The sequence below is a fragment of the Halichoeres trimaculatus genome, unplaced genomic scaffold, assembly GCF_033239565.1.
Source record: "Halichoeres trimaculatus isolate MK-OKI-2021-1 unplaced genomic scaffold, fHalTri1.1 fHalTri1_scaffold_17, whole genome shotgun sequence".
Lineage (NCBI taxonomy): Eukaryota > Metazoa > Chordata > Actinopteri > Labriformes > Labridae > Halichoeres > Halichoeres trimaculatus.
Genome location: NW_027437195.1, coordinates 10,787,472 through 10,804,865, shown reverse-complemented (window position 1 = coordinate 10,804,865; position 17,394 = coordinate 10,787,472). Strand labels below are relative to the sequence as shown.

General features: G+C 42.0%; 1 protein-coding gene across 6 annotated transcripts in view; it reads right to left on the bottom strand.

Moving 5' to 3' along the window:
* Positions 1 to 3,220: 3,220 nt before the first annotated feature.
* Positions 3,221 to 17,394, bottom strand: part of qkia (QKI, KH domain containing, RNA binding a) — an 82,878-nt gene continuing 68,704 nt past the window's right edge. The window contains exons 5-8 of one of the 6 annotated variants that reach the window (XM_074691337.1): positions 13,681 to 13,768; positions 11,831 to 12,271; positions 9,752 to 9,826; positions 3,221 to 8,522 (exon numbers count right to left, since the gene is read on the bottom strand). In XM_074691337.1, the coding sequence (XP_074547438.1) occupies positions 8,506 to 8,522; positions 9,752 to 9,826; positions 11,831 to 12,271; positions 13,681 to 13,768 (621 nt within the window). In that variant the 3' untranslated portion in view covers positions 3,221 to 8,505. The other 5 variants (XM_074691340.1, XM_074691336.1, XM_074691339.1 and 2 more) reach the window with 5 other exon arrangements.

The window sequence follows — 17,394 nt, the reverse complement described above, 5'->3', positions numbered from 1 at the left end:
ACTGCAGGGCTATTGAGGCCACACCCCCTTCATTACACTGTGCATGATGCCCACAGTATTAAAGGCACCATTTCCAAATTTTCCAAGCTTAACTTCCCAGGGAAAGTTTCTGGAAATTCACAGGAATTCTTCCATCCCTTTGTAACCTTATTTTGTACCGCTGAATAAATTTCCATTTTTCCTCACAGAGTGTTTTAGGAAAACATTATTTCAGCCTGTTACTCTGTCTCTTGAACCACCACCCCAAAATCCCTCCCCTTGGATTGACCAGCCCTCTGGAGGCCAGCTGGGTGCAGAGCCAAAGACAGTCCTTGGTATTAGAGGCCCACTTCTTTATGTGTCATTACCAAGGGTCAGTAAAAATGAAGCTTATGCTGAAGTGCTAAATGTTGCTGTTCATTGAGGCTCTGCTTGAGTCTGGCTGCAGAAAGACCGGAAGTCACGTTCACACCCAACCATAAAAACCGACTTTTACAGCATTAAAAGACGTATTTACAGCCTGGTTCAAAAAACGCTTGGGATTAAAAGGCTTATTTCACTATTGGCACACACTGTATGTTGAGTTATTTTTTTTTCTATCTCTGCGGTTTATAAGTTATTAGGATAGTTTGATCATAACCATTGTGAACCAGAAAGGAGATCCTTGTGTGATGACCTCATCATTTCAGTAAGTCTTGCAAAGTTCCTGCAAAGATCTTGTGAAGATCTCATGTCATGTTTTTCAGATTATGGCTATGTAGCAGTTTGAAAATGTGTGTTTTGCTCAGTAAAGACTCCCATATTTCTGTCTTTTTTTATGAGGATGGCTGAAAAAAGGGCAGGAAATGCTGGGAGCAGAGGATTGGGGAATGACATGCAGCAGAGTCGTGACTGGGAATCAGACCAGTGACTGTGGCCTCTGAAATGTGCTGTGCTTTAACTGCCAAGCCAGCCCAGTGCCTCAGTAAAGCTCATGAGTCATCTTCTTTGACTTAGTTAGTTGTATTTATGAGCAGTTGTCTCAGAAGCTCAAACCGACTCTCGGGGTTAAATTGAGGACATGATGGTCACAGATGAATCAATCATCTCAGTATCACTGGCAGAGCCATGACACACCACAGTTTAAGCACTTCTTAATAACACAGTTGGTCTTTTCTCTATAATAAAACTAAACTGGTTTTATTTAAAGATGATATCCAGCTCTTTTAGTGAGTGTGTCCTGCTACTCATTCAGTGTGACGTGCAGATTTTAGCGAGTTCCTGACCTCTGCGCAGCTCTGACACATCACTGTGCATCGCCTTCACAAAAATAGATCTGTCTCTTAATGGTGTCAGTGCTCTGTTGGCAGGAGGAGCGTGAACTTTTAACCAAATGCCACAATATTTCCCATCATCTGTTGTGTGCTGGGGATGCAGAGCGATTGACCTGAGTGAGAAGCTGACAATTTGTGTGCCAGTTCTGGAGCCAGGGATAGATTTTAACAGTTAAATATCATCTTTGGAGAGAAAGCTTTCACTGCAGCCCTCTCTCAGAGGGTCGACATTTCCAACAGTTTGACGACCCCACACTAAAATCCAAAGCGGGGCCTCGATCTCGCTTTTGAAGGTTTAGGCAGATTTATTTAGCAGGTGTTGAACTTTTACGTTTTTATTTCCTGCAAATGTGCGACACACCTACCTTTTAACGGCCCACAGTCACAGCAAATCCACAGAAATGATGTCAGCCATAAAGAAGCAAAAGGACGAGTCCAGGTAGAGCAGTCAGAGGGAAGCTTGTAAATATGGTTCTTTATTGCACACATGACATTTGTTTTCCTTTTTCTTTTCTTTTCTTTTTTTTTTTTGGTGTGAGCAACAAAAACTGGCATTACATGTTTTACACCCTAATCAAAAATTCTCAGTCTAACCCTCTATAAAACAAGGTAACACAACAAAATAAAGGCTACTTCACATAAAATCTTACAACTCCACAACAAAAAAAGAGAAAAATCTCACAGATTTTAGTGCACCACTATACGGATGAGGAACTTACAGTTTATATCATACTAGTATGACGTAAGGAAAAAAAAATATACTTTTGATGCATATTTATCACAGTCAAAAATAAAGAAAAATTCCAGTGGGGCTTTTATTTTTCTTCTTCTGTGTTTTGGTAGCATTTGCCCTTTAACCACCTGAGTGCTACATCGTTGAGAGCAATACTGATTGGTTAACCTGCCGTTTAACTCATTGGAGGAATGTTTGTTAAACAGAACAGAAGAAAAAAGAAACGACTGACAGGTGAAAAGGTAGTTAGTAGATAAATACACTGAATGCCCTGCGTTTGGAAGAAGGCACTGAGAACACGGCAGCAGTATGCACACAGACGTTTACGGCATACTGTGGTCCAATCAGAGAGCGTTCTCAGTCAATCAGATTCAGAACAGGAGCCATTAAACCAGAAGTTTAATGGTGGGAATAGTTGTGACCAAAACGCCCAGATTTTCTGTCAAACATTCCCAGATTATATTTGAGTATGTGCATAAAAAACAAAGCGTGGGCATTTAGTTGATTTTTTGTGCTCAACAAAAAAAGCTTTCCGGCGAGATAAAGGGAGGCAGAAAATTGGCACTTGAATGATAAGGTAGAAAAATATATTATTTCCCAATCTCGAGGGAAAAAAGGCACTTTTTTTTTCATTTTCATTCCCAGATGCATTGTTGTTAGGCAGTGTTTGTTGTGCTCTGGAAAATAACTTCCACAATTAATGTCTTTTTCATCTGCTTGCACTGACAAACAGGAAAACAAATCGCCTGCTAATGGACGGAAACTGGCTCAAACCGCTCATTACGGCGAAAAAGAAGCCAATCAAAGAAATGAAAATTGAAAAAAGCTTATACTCAATGTGAAAAATGAGGGGAATTATTTGTGTTTGCTGCTGTAATCCAATCTCTGCAATCCAATCGTCTTGCTGGTGTACAAGCAGGTGTGGGCGAAGAAACACCCCTTTTTTTTTTAAAGATCAAAGACATGAGATGTTAATTCCAGAGAGGAAGAGAAGTGTTAAGTTTGATGTTAGACACTTTTTAATCCTTGTTCTCCGCTTAGCTGAGACACGAAGGCGAACTGCAACAGTTAAAGGCCGAGTTGTTTTGCTTGTGCAGATTTGAAAAGAAGAGAGAAAAATGTTGAGGCATCACTCAGTGGGTTAAAGTAATCATCAGGATTAATGAAGTTAATCTTTTTTTTGCTTGTGTCAGTGTCAATACCTTGAATTAGTGGAGGAGGAAGGAAGCTGAGTAGAAGAGAAGAGAAACCCGGGACAAGCGCACTGACACAGCAGAAACAAAGAGGAAACTAACCCCCAAAAACAATAAATAGTGGCCAGCTGAAAGCCATATCAGCGTTTTACACTGGAAGGAATAGAGAGGGTTGTTTTGATCCCAGAGTACTTCATATTGGCTCGGTGTACTGGTGTGTGTCTAAGCATTATGGACGCTCCCAAATGGCCCAGTATTAGCGCTTATATCAATAAGCCAAATGGGGAGAAGTGTTCACCAAACAGACAACAGCTGGTGATAACTGTAATGCTGCTATCCAGGCATGACAAGCCATGGAGCCAATGGAGGAAAGAAAACACACAATGAACGAGTGGGGACGGATTTAGACTATCACACAAGCTTCATCTGACAATTTAGCCCCGAGTTGTAATGTCCTGCTCGACATGATTCACAGTAAAATTAATCCTTTTGAGATGACTAATATGCAGTGTCTTTGCACAGATTATCACTAGTCCTGCACGAATGAGATGTAAGAGGACTTTTATCTTCAGGGATTATTTCTCCACTCTATGAGAGCAACTATTGTGTACAAAAAAGCCCACTCTTAACAAGGAAGAGGATACCCAATGACCTCAAGTAACCTGCAGCTGATATGACCACCCCTCCCCGCTCAATGCATCCCTCCACACTACGACACTTCCTGCCGTCTCTCGGGGTCAGACACAGAAGGACAGGGTGACTAATAGAGTCTCTGAGGAGGGAGGGGGGCGAAGTACGAAGAGTGTGAGCAGGTTTCTCCAGCAGAGAGGTGAGAGTGCGTGAGCGGCAGTGAGGGGAGGGGGGGCACTTATCAACTCGTGCAGCTTCCAGTTAGCTTGTGTGTGTTTGTGTTTGTGTGCGTGTGTGTGTTTCTTGTAGTGTGCGTGTGAATCAGTCAGTGTAAGTGATGGCCAGACACCAGATTTTAATCGTGTTAGTCCGTGAACCAGACCAAGGTAATACATTCATGAAACTGGTTAAAAACACAAGACAAAATATCAGCAAAGTTAGTAAAATTCTTACTAAGAATGTTTTATTAAAATAAATGCCAAGAGGTTAATAAGAAAAATAACAGCATACACCATGAAAACTAAATGCAAGCATGTAAAAATACTTATGACAAGGAAACTAATAAAGTAGCTAATGAGTTAAACAAGCTGGGAATTGGCAAGAAAAAAAAACAAAACAAAATATAACAGGGAAAAAGGCAACACTCCCCACAAGAGACAGTTTCAAGATGTAAAAGAGAGAGGGGAGGAAGAGAGGAGAGGAAAAAGTAGCAGTGGGTTTCTTTAAAAAAAAAAAAAAAAGAAAAAAAAAAGAAAAGCACTCAGAAACATGATTAATATACATATAAAATGAGATTAGAAAAATACATTATAAACCTGTAACAATGGCTGTTAATTACATTATCATACATGTAGTAGGCAGGCCAGAGAGAATACGGTAGGTTTAGATTTCACCTTTCACCTGATGGACTTATCCAGCCTTTCACAATGACACAGCAAGTTGTAACATTGCAGAGGGAATTTTCTTAATACTGTCAAATGCTGAATAGCCATCTCTTGATCTGCTTTAATATTGCATTTCAATTTTAAAAGAATAACACTGAGAAGAAAAATTCATTGACCTTTCGGTGTAACAGCACGATGAAAGAGCTATGAGTAGAAAACAAACTGCCAGGGGTGATATTGGGATCCAATTCCTCAATTTGCCATGAGTTTATTTTACCTTCCAGCGATAAAGTGAGCTTGTTTCAAGAGCTGGAAACTATTTGGCTGTGAAAAGACTTGCTTGTTTTATTAAATCAGCATTTTCTCTGTCCATTTGAAACCTCCTGATTGTATTGATAGTCTATCGTCAGATGGAGATATGGACTGGATGCTTTCAGTTTGCAGCTGTTGAAACAAACAGGGGAGACCAATTCCCCCCATTACATCTGTCCTTGAATAATGCTATTTTTCTTTTAGCTTCATGATCCAAACATGTTCTGGCAGACTGCTGCATTGCCATTGGCAGTTCAATTTGTTCGAGGAAGTTTGTCACAGTTCACCAAAAAAAAGAAGAAAAAAAAAGAACAAACAAATCAAGACAATATTTCATATGATCATTCAAATCTGAACAAAAATAAAGAAAACCTGCACATACAGCAGAGTAAAGGGCCATCAATTCAAGGAACAGAAGAACAAAACTCATTTCAGGAAGACAAAACCATGGCACATATTTTAGCTGGTCAAAACGACTGCTATTCTTTTTGCATAGAATAACTCGAGTAACACCACGATAAAGGTGGGAGCTACCCTGCTCAACTATCAGAGCGTGTAACACTAGCCATTCCTCTCTGCGCCGTTGCGGTGGGTGCTGGATATTATTGAACACAACTGGAATACTCAGAAAACAGAAACCACTGTTGATAAGGCACTTTGATTTGATCATCCTTTTTGAAAAACTCTCCAGGCGTCTCGTCTAACTTTTTCCAGGGTTATGACTGTTTTGGTCTTCGTCTTCCTTTTCAAATCATATCCAGGGTAACAGCACTTTTTTCCTCACCCACTCAGCTTTTGTTTCCCCCTTATACTGTTTAAAACTTTTTTTATGTCTTTTTTTCTGATTTTGTAACTGCAAGTAAAGTATCAAAAGCTAAAATTGCCAAAAATAGATTTCTCAATTTTTTTCTCTTCTCCAGCACCCTGTAAAATTATCTATTTTTTGTTCTCTTCTGTATTTGTATATGCAATGACAGATTTTTTTATATATTTATATATATATATTTATATATATATATATAATACGTATGTATAAAGCAATTTGAACAGGCAGGCATGGCTTTCACATCCTATTTTTTTCTTGAGAGAGTTCAACAAAGGTTCGTGGGCTCAGGATCTAGTCTACGATCACAGGGAGGTGTGACACATTGTGGATGCGCTTTTGGATGGTTTGTTATGTGTTAGAAATAAATGTTTCATCAATTAGGAAAAAAACAAAACAAAAACATGTTAATCTGCAGGAAGGCTTAGATTACGCCGACCTTATATCCCAGCTGGGGTTAAAAATTAGAGGAAAAAAAAGTCCAAATGTTGAGATGCAAAAATAAGAATGAACAAATAAACACTCTTTTGGCAATGTGGCTGATGAAACAACTTAAACTAAAAGCCAGTCTAATGACAAAAGCATTTATGTACAGAACTTCAAAGTGCCCTTCCCCTTAAAAATGGACTGTCATCTATAGCTTGTTGATTTAGTGTTAACTGCCTGCGTTCACTTCCTCAGAAAACCGAGCATGAATGTGTCAAAAACTCAGGACCGACTGCACGTCAAATCAGAAAGAGGATGAATTCAATCAGTTAAACTTGATGAGAATGCTGTTTGAGACAAACATCCAAAGTTCTGTCAAATGTTTTGGCTGAATCAGTATTTACCCTGTTTGAATTTTCTCATTCTGAATAACTGTCCTCAGCAAGAAGTCTTTTCAATGCATCAAAACCAGAAAAATCTCCCAGAGCCATGACGTATGGTTAGCTTTAGCTTACACAGTTAGCACCCAAAATTATCATTACGTAGTATGTAATTACCCTCGTATCTTATGACATCCAAAACTAAAGAAATCACGATTAACACTTTGATGGGATCTGCAATTTGCCGTTGATCTGAGGTATTTAACCTTTTTAACTTCAACATTAGCCGCAAAAAGAGGGACCCTGAAAGTGTCCCTCTTTCTGAGACAGCCAGCAGGGCAAAAATGACAAAATGCACTTCTGAAAATTCAGCCAAGATATTTCACAAGTGACTTGATTTGTATCAAACAGCATAAAGAAAGGGTGTGACAAAAAGCTTGGAGGTGAAATCATAAACCCTGTGTCTGATTTGACTTGTAGTGACTCAGCGGTCTGTGTCAGCTGAAGGCAGGCACCACAAATTCACACCTTTCCAAACTCTAAAATCACAAAGAGCCCTCTGTGAGACAGATGCATAATTGCAGATATATAATTCATTGGAAAACCCTTTGGCTAAATATGCACACTTAATACTTTTTTTTGTCTTTTCAATCACAGCTCAGCTAACTCATTGAGATATTTTTTTTCTAAATACATCAGGCACTGTATAATGGATGTAGTGTGGATGGGGGTGTAACAATGGTCAGTGGCTAATAAGCACTGTTCCAATGTCCCCGAAGCCTCAGAACACCCTACTTTCATTGTAGTATTAATTAAAACACACACACGCACACACACACACACACGCAGACCCCTCATCCCAAATAATGACCTTCCCATCGTGCCCTTCATCATGTCTTAAGTTTTGCAGCCTGCATCAAACACCAGATTGCGTTTTTTGTTTTCCAGAGATTAACACCTGCCATATTTTGGCTAGTCAATTTAAGCAAAGCTAATTAGTCAAACATGAACAACAGAGAAACCAAAATCAGGTGGAGAAAATGACTCAAAAGTAAAAGCAAACCAAAAAAAAAAGACAGGAGAAAAAAAAACACACATAAATCATAAAAAGCTCCATTTGCAATCATTTCAGCCATGCTTTTAAAAAAACAGACAGAAAGCTGTTTAGAGGTGCACACCCAGAATGTGTCAGCTCGTAATTACATCTTAGAGCTCAACAATTGCACTACATGTGAAAAATGACAGAAATTAAACAAGTTAATGTGAGTGTATGTTCTCTTTCCTTCTGTTTCTTTTTCTCTCTCCCAAAAAGGTGGGTGTTGGAAGCAGGGAGGGGGAGGGGCGTTTGCGTTTGAGGGGGACTGCGTCATTTCTCTGAAACCAAAGGGTTTGCGTCAAATGGGTATTACTGAACTTTGACTCATACAAGTGAGGTCACCAAATTAGAGTATTGAAAGGAGGGTGGGTGGGGTTCTTTATTGCTATCATAATTCAGTGCAGATTTATGAGTAAAACATAAACACATCCACCCGGTGTGTGATTCATGAAGAAAAAGAAAGAGAAAGAATGGGAATTAAACTCAATGAACAGAGGGAAAAAATGAATATTACACAACTTTGTTGGGTTGCGTTGCGTTTCTGTGAAGATTCTGCGTTGGTTTCTATTTTTTTTTTTGTCAGAACGTGTTAGGGTAACTGTACGGGCAGGCGCCTCTCTCTGTCTCACTTGCGTCCGAGAGGCTAGCAAAAGGCAATTACCAGTTAACTGATCAGCAGGCAGGCTTGGGGCGGCTCGTCATTGGGTGAAGAGTTCAGAGGTCAGAAGGTCATGTGTTAGTTGCCGGTGGCGGCTAGGTGGTTAGAAACAAAAACAAAACAAACAGAAAAAAAAGATAGAAAGGATATTAGTGTCAGCAAGAAGAGACTGGAATGACATCATTTTAACAATAAAATGAATGCAATCTCTTATGTCGCCCCTCCCCCCCTGCTCCTAACTCCCATAATGCCAATGTGAGATGGACCCAGCTAATCTTATTATTGTTATCATGACTCAGCCCCCACCCTGAACCAGGTAGCTTTGTGGTTTAATTTAAGCGCACATTGCCCCATAACCAAAAAAAACTGAAGCAGACAGGTCGAACAGACAAACAAATCAGAAAAACAAAAATCTAGTGTTTTAGTGTCTGTCAAGTTGGAGTGCAAGTTACAGACAGTGTGATTAGTGGTACGGAGGACTTACGGTAACTAATGTTATGTGAGGGGGAACTGTGACTAGTGGCAAATGTGCAATGAATAGATGAATCGATGTTTTCCGATTCTTTCTCTTTATTTAGCAGTATATTTTTTATAATATAAATATACACAAGAACCATAAATACATTTGATATAAAATGCTCAAATATAAAATGACAGTACCTCATGTACAACTGAAATATAAAAAAATGTATTTTAGCTTTATTTCAATTTCTTTGCAAAAAACACTGGAGAGAATGCAAGCTACCTCAGCTTATGTCTGTGCGTGTCTATCGTCCATAGAAAAATAAAATGCAAAATAAATTTTAATTTCAAGGTGAAATGGTGCCTGGTAGCAGCGTGGCTACGTGTCTTCTGCTTACAGTATAGAAATGCTTCTACTTTACTTTCTTTGCTCCTTATGAGCCGAGGAGATAAATCATGTATGGGAACAAGCCTGCCCCATTTTACGCTCTAATCTCACATCAGAGGAATGTCATTATACACCTTCAACACTGCCTGCTAAGTCCTACCTGTCCTGGCTTCACAGCTGCATGAACCAAAAGCTGTTCGGATCACTTTTGCCTGAGCTTTGACATATACACAGTCTACATACACTGCATATGTACTAAGTACTAATGTAAACAAAATGTGCATACCACAAGCAACCATTTAGCTGGTGTGTGGATGTATGGGGTAGGAGAGGTGGTGGGGGGAAAGGAAAAACAAAAATAATACAATACAGACATTATAAGAATTCCCAACTAAGGCATCGAGGCATAAAAGGCATAATAATCATTAAAATTCATCAGTCAATAGCAGAGAGTAGCTAGGAGACTAAACTGACCTCTGTCAGCGGTCACAATCCTTTGGTAAGGATGGACCCGCGTGTCATGCCGTCTCACTTTAGTAGCCATTGCACCTAGATTGTAACAGGTCCACAAGGTTAGAAACCATTCACTTTGAGCAGGGGAAAAAACAGTCATCTTTACAGTAATAACATTCACATTTTAACCATTATCATTATAATGCTTGGCTAATACAACAATACACAGAATAGCAACGTAATACACATTATCATACATATACACACACATCACACATCTTTTTTTAACTTGTAGAAAAATGTAGTAGAAAACAAATAATACACCTTTTTGGAGTTTAACTTGGTATTTAAAAAATGCATAACTTAAGTCATAAAATTCCACAGTGCTCAGAGTTATACGGCGGACTCTTTAAAGGGGGGGGGCAGGTAAAGGGTAAAGGCTCCCGGGCTGTCTGGAGAAATAATGTGATTTCTCCTCTGGGATCCAGGAAGGGGGGGATTGAGAGAAATTTGTCTCTTTATTTTGAAAGGAGGGGAAATCCAATACAGCTCTGATGGTAATTGAATAGTGCCAGACACCACCTGCCTCTTCCTCTCCCTCGCTCTTTCATTTTCTCTCTCCCTCTTTCACAATTTCTCTCCAGGTCAATCTGTTCTCCGGCGGCAGAGGCTGTCATTTTGCTCCTATATTTGTCACAACTGATTTCCTCCGACCGCGGCGCTCTACTCTGCCTTGAAAACATGACGCGAACTGTTTGAGTGTTGCTATATCTTCAAGTATTTCAGAAATGAAGTGCTGAAGAATTAATAACAATAATAATAAATCAAGCTCTCCCAGAAGGAGAGGCTGAAAGTGAAACGAGTTTAAAAGTCTACATGGATTTTATTTTGGCATTGTCAAATTAAGAGAAAGTTCTGGCTTATGCTGACTCTACCACCTACACCACTCTGAAGAAGCAGATGGCCTGACATCTCCTTATTCTCAGCGGCTAGATTCAGCGACGCAGGCAGCTAAGCTGAGTGCAGAGAGTGTGTGTGAGTGCGAGTATGTGAGTGAGAGTGTGTTCCACAGGGCCTGTGTTGCTGAAGGCACCAATCGATAGTGTGAGTAAATAAAATGCACTAAGCTGGTGTAACCCTGCAAGTTAAAGAGAGAAAAGCCAGTCAGCTGCCCCTGTCTGTTCTACACATGACTCCCAGAGGCACCTAAAAAACACAGGTCAGCTAAAATCACACTGTGTCTGCTGCTGCCAGATGATGCTGCAGACTAAAATAAAGAAGTACTGGGTCAAACGGAGTCTGTTTGGTCTTAACGGGAGACGAAGCTTTGCTTTTGTGAACCAGGACCTCGATTTAACACATGGAGATCACGTGAGTCACTTTTTCATCACAGGATGTTGAGATGTCTCTTTGGTAGCAGATTGGATGAGCATAAAGCACCACTGAGAATGAGAATACACGGACCCTCATCCTGAACTGTACTCCTGACACATACACTAAGAGGAGCGTCAGGTATTAGCGCTGAGCTCCAGTTCAAGGGGGGTGAGGCTGAGACAATAGAGAGAGGGGAAGGAGGAGAAAAAAGGGAAGACTGGAGGAATTTAATGAACATCCCCAGTGGGAGTGAGAGAGGGACTATCTACAGGCATCAAGGCCTGCCTGCAGAGAACAGCGCGGAGAAATGATTTCAAAAGCTGCAGAAATCCGGGGGGATCTGCCGCCAGACTGAATATGCCTCCAGGCCAGTGCATGAAAGGGTTAGAGAGCAGGCTGCGTGTATGCGAGTGTCTTTCTGCCAGCGTGCCTCGTTTCACACAGAGCCAAGTCCCCCTATACGAACCTTGCAGGAAAGAGGCAATGTAAACCTGAGAGCAGAACTGTTTGGCGAGAGCGGGACTAAAACAGTGAAGTCTAAATCATAAAGAGAACTTTCCAAGAGCCTAGCCCTCACAAGGTGACCTCTGTCCCCCTTCTTTGCCGTTTTAATACAGTGTCCGTATGAGCCACAAAGCTGGTCATCCCATTACCAACAGCTTCCCCAGCACATCCACTCTTTGAGTTTGTCTGTTTTTGATCCTCAGGTGGACACGACATATTTACCTTTTAACAAGTCCTGACTGTGGCTCATGGCAGCCGCGTCCAGCACCCCAGCTCCGGGGTAAAACAAGCTGCCCTCCTGTCCAGGCTGGCTAAAGTTGGCCGCTGTACCTGCCGCACCCATGCTCCCCCAGGCTCTCTTACCTAGAACCCCACTGTGCTCGATGGGGTACTCCAGCAGGGAGGTGGGTGCCAGGGCGTATGGGTACTCGTAAGGGGTGGTGTAGATGAGCCCGCCATCCGGTGTGGGAGGCACCAGGGTGGGGGTGCCATTGGGCAGCATGGCAGCCATCTGAGTGGGCCGGATGAGGTTCATGATGGGAGCCCCGGCTGGTGTCGGGGGCCGGAGTGCCGGGGGAGGCAACACCTGACCTGTGGGGGCCGCTATTAGGCGGGGGCCCTGAGCGGCTGCTGCCGCTGCTGCAAGAGAGAATGCAAGGGTAGCTGCCATAAGCAAGAGAGCGAAGGACAGGAGAAGAAAGAAAGAAAGAGGACGAAAGACAAAGTGTGGTGTGGATGATCATAATCACAGATGAACAGTGAGGGAAGGAAACACGAAGCAGGACAAGAGAAGAGGAAAGGAAGTGGCAGGAAGAGAGGAGAGAGGAGGGGGGCAAAAGGGAAAATTAGTCCATGCAATGATCATGGTGTTGAACCACAAAAGCCACAATCTGTTGCAAAGGAAAAGTCAACATAGCCAAACAAACAAAAACAAAAACCCTTACACCAAAACACAAGAAGCACTAAATGCTGCTGTCATCCCAGTGCATTCAAAGCAAACGAATCACCATGGCAGCTACACATTCATCTACAGGAGATGGCACAGGTGAGGTAAACAACACACATGCCAACAGAAGTGGAGCTGATGACATGTGGAGAAGACACTCAAAGAAGGGCAAACCTCCCAAAAACACTGATGGAGAACTGCGACAGTTTAAGTTTTTAGCACGTGTTCATCCCCCACACGGTCAGCGCTCCATTTCAGTTGGAAAATGTACAATTTAACACACAAAAAATCATTGTTCAAGTGGTTGTGCATTAGCATGTGCTGCGAGCCGTGCCACACAAGCTTCCCCAAAGGCAGGTCAATTAAATCAAGCGCTATTGAAACTACAGTTAGATGGTGGGCTGGTTAATCATGGCTTCCATTTTGAACAGATGTTATATGAGAAAGTTAATTACTATGATTAATTTATTCGTCATTCATTTCATAAATCTGAGCCCAAGTATATGACCATGTTTAAATTAAATTCTGAATAATAACAAAGTGTAGACCCAAGGGTCAGGGTGTACAGGTTGTGGGTTACTGTGCTGTACAAGACAAATGGGCTTCATTTGATTCATTTATCCCATTTTCAATGTGATGCATTCAGGAATAGCACTTGGTTGAGTAAGAATCAAACACTGGAGATGTATGCGCTTGTGACTAACATGCAGGGTTGAGCAGGTGGAATATTGCGATGTGCTGAAAGTTGGCAAAGAGCAGGTGACACAGAGGGATCACGTGTGTGCTGCAGGGAGGAGGACGGATGGAGGGATGGATGAAGGACAGAAATACATGACAGGACAGAGTGGAAGTTGTCCTACTCATGGTTGGGTAGATGAATATAAATGGTTTGGAGAGATCCAGAAATAGATAAATCTGCTAGTGTCAGGTAAAAAAACAATGGTATGTACAGGAGTTATGTATGTCTAGGCATTAATTCAATGAGATTAACAGTATTAGTCTGTGAGAAATACAGTAATGAGGTTTCCTTTGATAAAATATGCTCATGTGGAGTTAAAGTTAGTTGCAAAATTGATAGACTGCCCACATTTTACTTGTGTCTGTTGGTTCTTTGAAGCTCACTTACGTGTTTTGATGTTGTTGTCTCTGTACGTCCCATTGAGTATCGCGAGCTCCATCAGCTGCATCTTCTTCAAATTGTCTTCTCCCTCCGCCTGTGGAAAAACAGGGACGTTAATGATCATTCACAATAACACACCACACACTGATTTCACACAAGCTGAGGCCCCTTTATAGGCCAATTGAAACAACCCACACAGCGCCCGTTTCACCTAACAACATGCCTGGGTGTTGTAAAAGAAGAGAAAAAAGAAGCAGCACTGGGGTAGCTAAATCATTCGGACACTACATGTCATCTGTTCTCCACAAGCGCCGCTTGGATGAGGTTGAGAGGAACAGAGATGGTGATAAGCTAAAGTGCTGTTGTCATGGCAGAGTGCCTTGTTGCTCCTAAAATGCTGACAGAGACATTAAGTGTGGGAATGCATATTCATAATCCATATCAGAATGATAATTACTGTAATTTTCTTTGCTCCCTTGTGCGCAATCAAATGCGCAATAACCGCCCTGGCTAATGTCAGTCCTGTCAATTAATGTTTGGATAAATAAATACAAAAGCCGCAGCCACTGTCATTATCGCCAAATTAGGGGACTGAAATTATTCACGGAAAGCAATTAAGATAGCACCCCCCTCTCCCACGTACACCCATCCATTCTCTCCCCCCTTTCCATTTGGGCACCCTCCTCCTCTCCCCGAACTCCATTTCCCCTGAAGCTACAGAACACTCAATAACCATGACAACACAACCCCCCTGTGATTTTCCAGGTTGTACATCATAATTTAAGCAGAGCCTAGTGTGGATTTTTCTCCACACTGAGGGGTGTAAAGACATACATGTGAAGCCTGCTGACCTCTCACTCTCTAAGTAAACACTGGATTGTATGCCTTTTGTTTCTGAAAGAGTAGAACTGATGCTTGATTTCACACACACACACAGTAAAGGTGCTTTCACTCTGCGTCTGCATGTAAACACAACATGTGCACACACTGCAGGGCAGGCCAGCCTCTTTGTGGTGGCAATAATAAAGAGGAAGGCAGATACTGAACCTTCTCCGTTTCTCTTTTCTATCTGTGCACAGACTGTGTCTCCTGGACTAAGTCTAACAACAGTCTGCTGCTCTATTCAGAGGATGATAAGGAAAGAAAGACGTGCAGAGGGAGAGAGAAAGAAAGGAGAAAGGAGGGAAAAAAGAAGGAACGAGGGCTCAGAGTTAAGCCCTCCCTTGAGACTCCTCTTCAACACAGCCACAGCGAGAGGAAGAGAAAGAGCGAGGTTAAGCAAGAGAAAAAGTGACTCCCTTGACTAAATATAAAGCAGTGGCTTCAGAGCAGTCGCAGTGTTCAGCTGTGTCTGTGCAATGTTTAGTGTACCACAGAGCTGCCAATTAACCAAGCAAAGGACATTTTCTCTACTGCTTTTTCTCCTTCACTACCTCCACTGTGCTCAGTCGCTCTTTTCTTCTAATGGGGAAGGCTGGAAGCACCAAAAATGGCTCCATTTTTCCCCCCTGCCGAGACAGGCAACGGGCCACAAGAGAGGGATGCAACATACATGATTTAAATATTTATTTCACACAGTTTTAGACTTCCTGATGATGTGTGTCAAAGAACTTAGGGGAGATGAAACTTCATGACTAGCTAAACAGACTGAAATCTAAATCAATTCTGATCATAAAAGTGAATTTTTACAGTTCATGATGATATCCAAACGAACATATCCGACAGAAAAAAAAACATTCTCAGTAACAAGAAGTCAATTGTGCTGTAACACACACTCTGAAGATGTTCTGAAACATAATTTTCTCCTTTGTTCCCTCGCTAACAGCTTTGGATGTGAGAAAAGAGCCACTTGACTTACAGTGTCAACAATAATAACCAAGCTAGGCTAATTGAACATGGCGCAGGTCAAAAGGCAGCGAGTTAGCCCTCCTCGATAGAGAGACAAAAATCACCACTAATTAGACGCTACAAGAAGTGTGTAAACAAGAGTATACATGAATGAGCAAAACATGAAATAGCTGCCTATCACACCTTCAAAGGTGCAAAGTAAACATTAAGATTCCTCATTGTTAGCTCTTAATTACTTTATCTCTGTTTTTATTTCTCATTTACAGCCTCCAATCAATTAGACCTTGACCTCTACAAGCTCAATAAATCCAAAGGAGCGAAAACAGCTCTACTACTATTTTTCTACAAATCAAAACAGCTGTTCTGTTTCCTCTTTGTGCAGCAGTGTGTGTGTGTGTCTCCTCTGAAACTCTGTCAGCGGTTCTTGGAAAGTGGGCCAAGCAGACTCGCAGAACAAAGAAAAACGAGAAATGAAGGAAGGAAAAAGACTAAACTTCAGCAGTCAGATCGTGGATGGGGCTCAATGTGTTTTGCTTCCAGAGCTGCACATTTGTGACAACAATAAATCAAACATTTGTCTTTGTCTTTGTCATTTTATGCAGGGCTGTTTAAACACTGTTCACCCTGCTGAAATCACATACGCTTTTCTCTCCCACACAAGGCTGCTGTCTCCTATCCTAATTTAAGGGGCTCCTTATTTCTCCAAAACCAACCAGCCCTGTGAGGAAGGTGTGCCCCTGCAGAATGAGCAGAAACTGTTAAGACAGAGATCTGTGTGTCTTTGTAGCAGCGCTAAAAATACCCTAAAACAAGACTAACCTTTGGAATCAGGCAGAATAATGAGCACATTTAAGGTTGTTAGGAGGTGGGGGGGTATCTGTATGTACAGCACAGTTTTCACAGCAGGCTACAGTGCAGGACAACTGCATGCTGGGAACTAATGTTGAGGCTGCTTATGTGCGTTTGTGTGAGTTGTATGATGATGGATCTGCTGGGTTGCGGGGGTTAAATGTGTGCAGGGCAAGAGGGGTGCCACCATCCATCCAACTCTGCATAGGTGGCACGCTGCCTGCTGAGAGGAGGGAGACAGAAATAGAGGGCAGAGAGAGGGGAAGAGCACAGATGCTGCTTCGAAGATGAGGTGTGCGCTGCTGTGTGTGAAATGTGTGTATCCCCAGTGGAGTGGTGCTGATATAGCTCCATCTCCTCGCTAACGCAGTTTGTTAGTTAAAGCGCTTGAACCCCAGCAGATTATTTCTGTTTTACATTTGAAATAAGCCAATTTTCCTGCTTCAAGACGCAAACTCCCCACCGCAACGTTCCCCTACACGTCTGGAAGATGTTGCCAGTTTTACAGTTGCATAAAAAAGCAAGATGGCAGATCCGAAATGGCAGCAGACAGGAGCTGTGAGATCAGAAGAAACCCAAACATAATGCTTGGGACACCGCTGGAGTGGAGTTGGAGCAGCTGTGCCAGCTTTCTGCCACAGACACACAGCCGGGATGAATGTTTGATGAACAGCGCCAGAGAGAGCAGTTAACAGTTTCTCTTTAGGTGTTGCTGCATTAACAGACTCCTCTGTCTGCATGCAGCATCTATAATAGAACATTTACCCTGATGCAGCTGCTGCGAGGGCCCAGTGAGTTACAAGCGGCATGTGTGTGTGTCTGTAATGATCCAGCTGAAGGGGGGGGGATTCCCAAGAGAGGAATAGATGCTGGATTATGGAAGGAGAGGGATGAGGGAAGGAAGTTTTTCCTTATCGTCGCTAACATGCAAGCATGCGTACGTGCAACAAACACACAACCCTCGCACGCTCCTGTCCATCAGTGGAAAAGCCACTCAATAAAGCTGCTCTATCCAGAAGAATC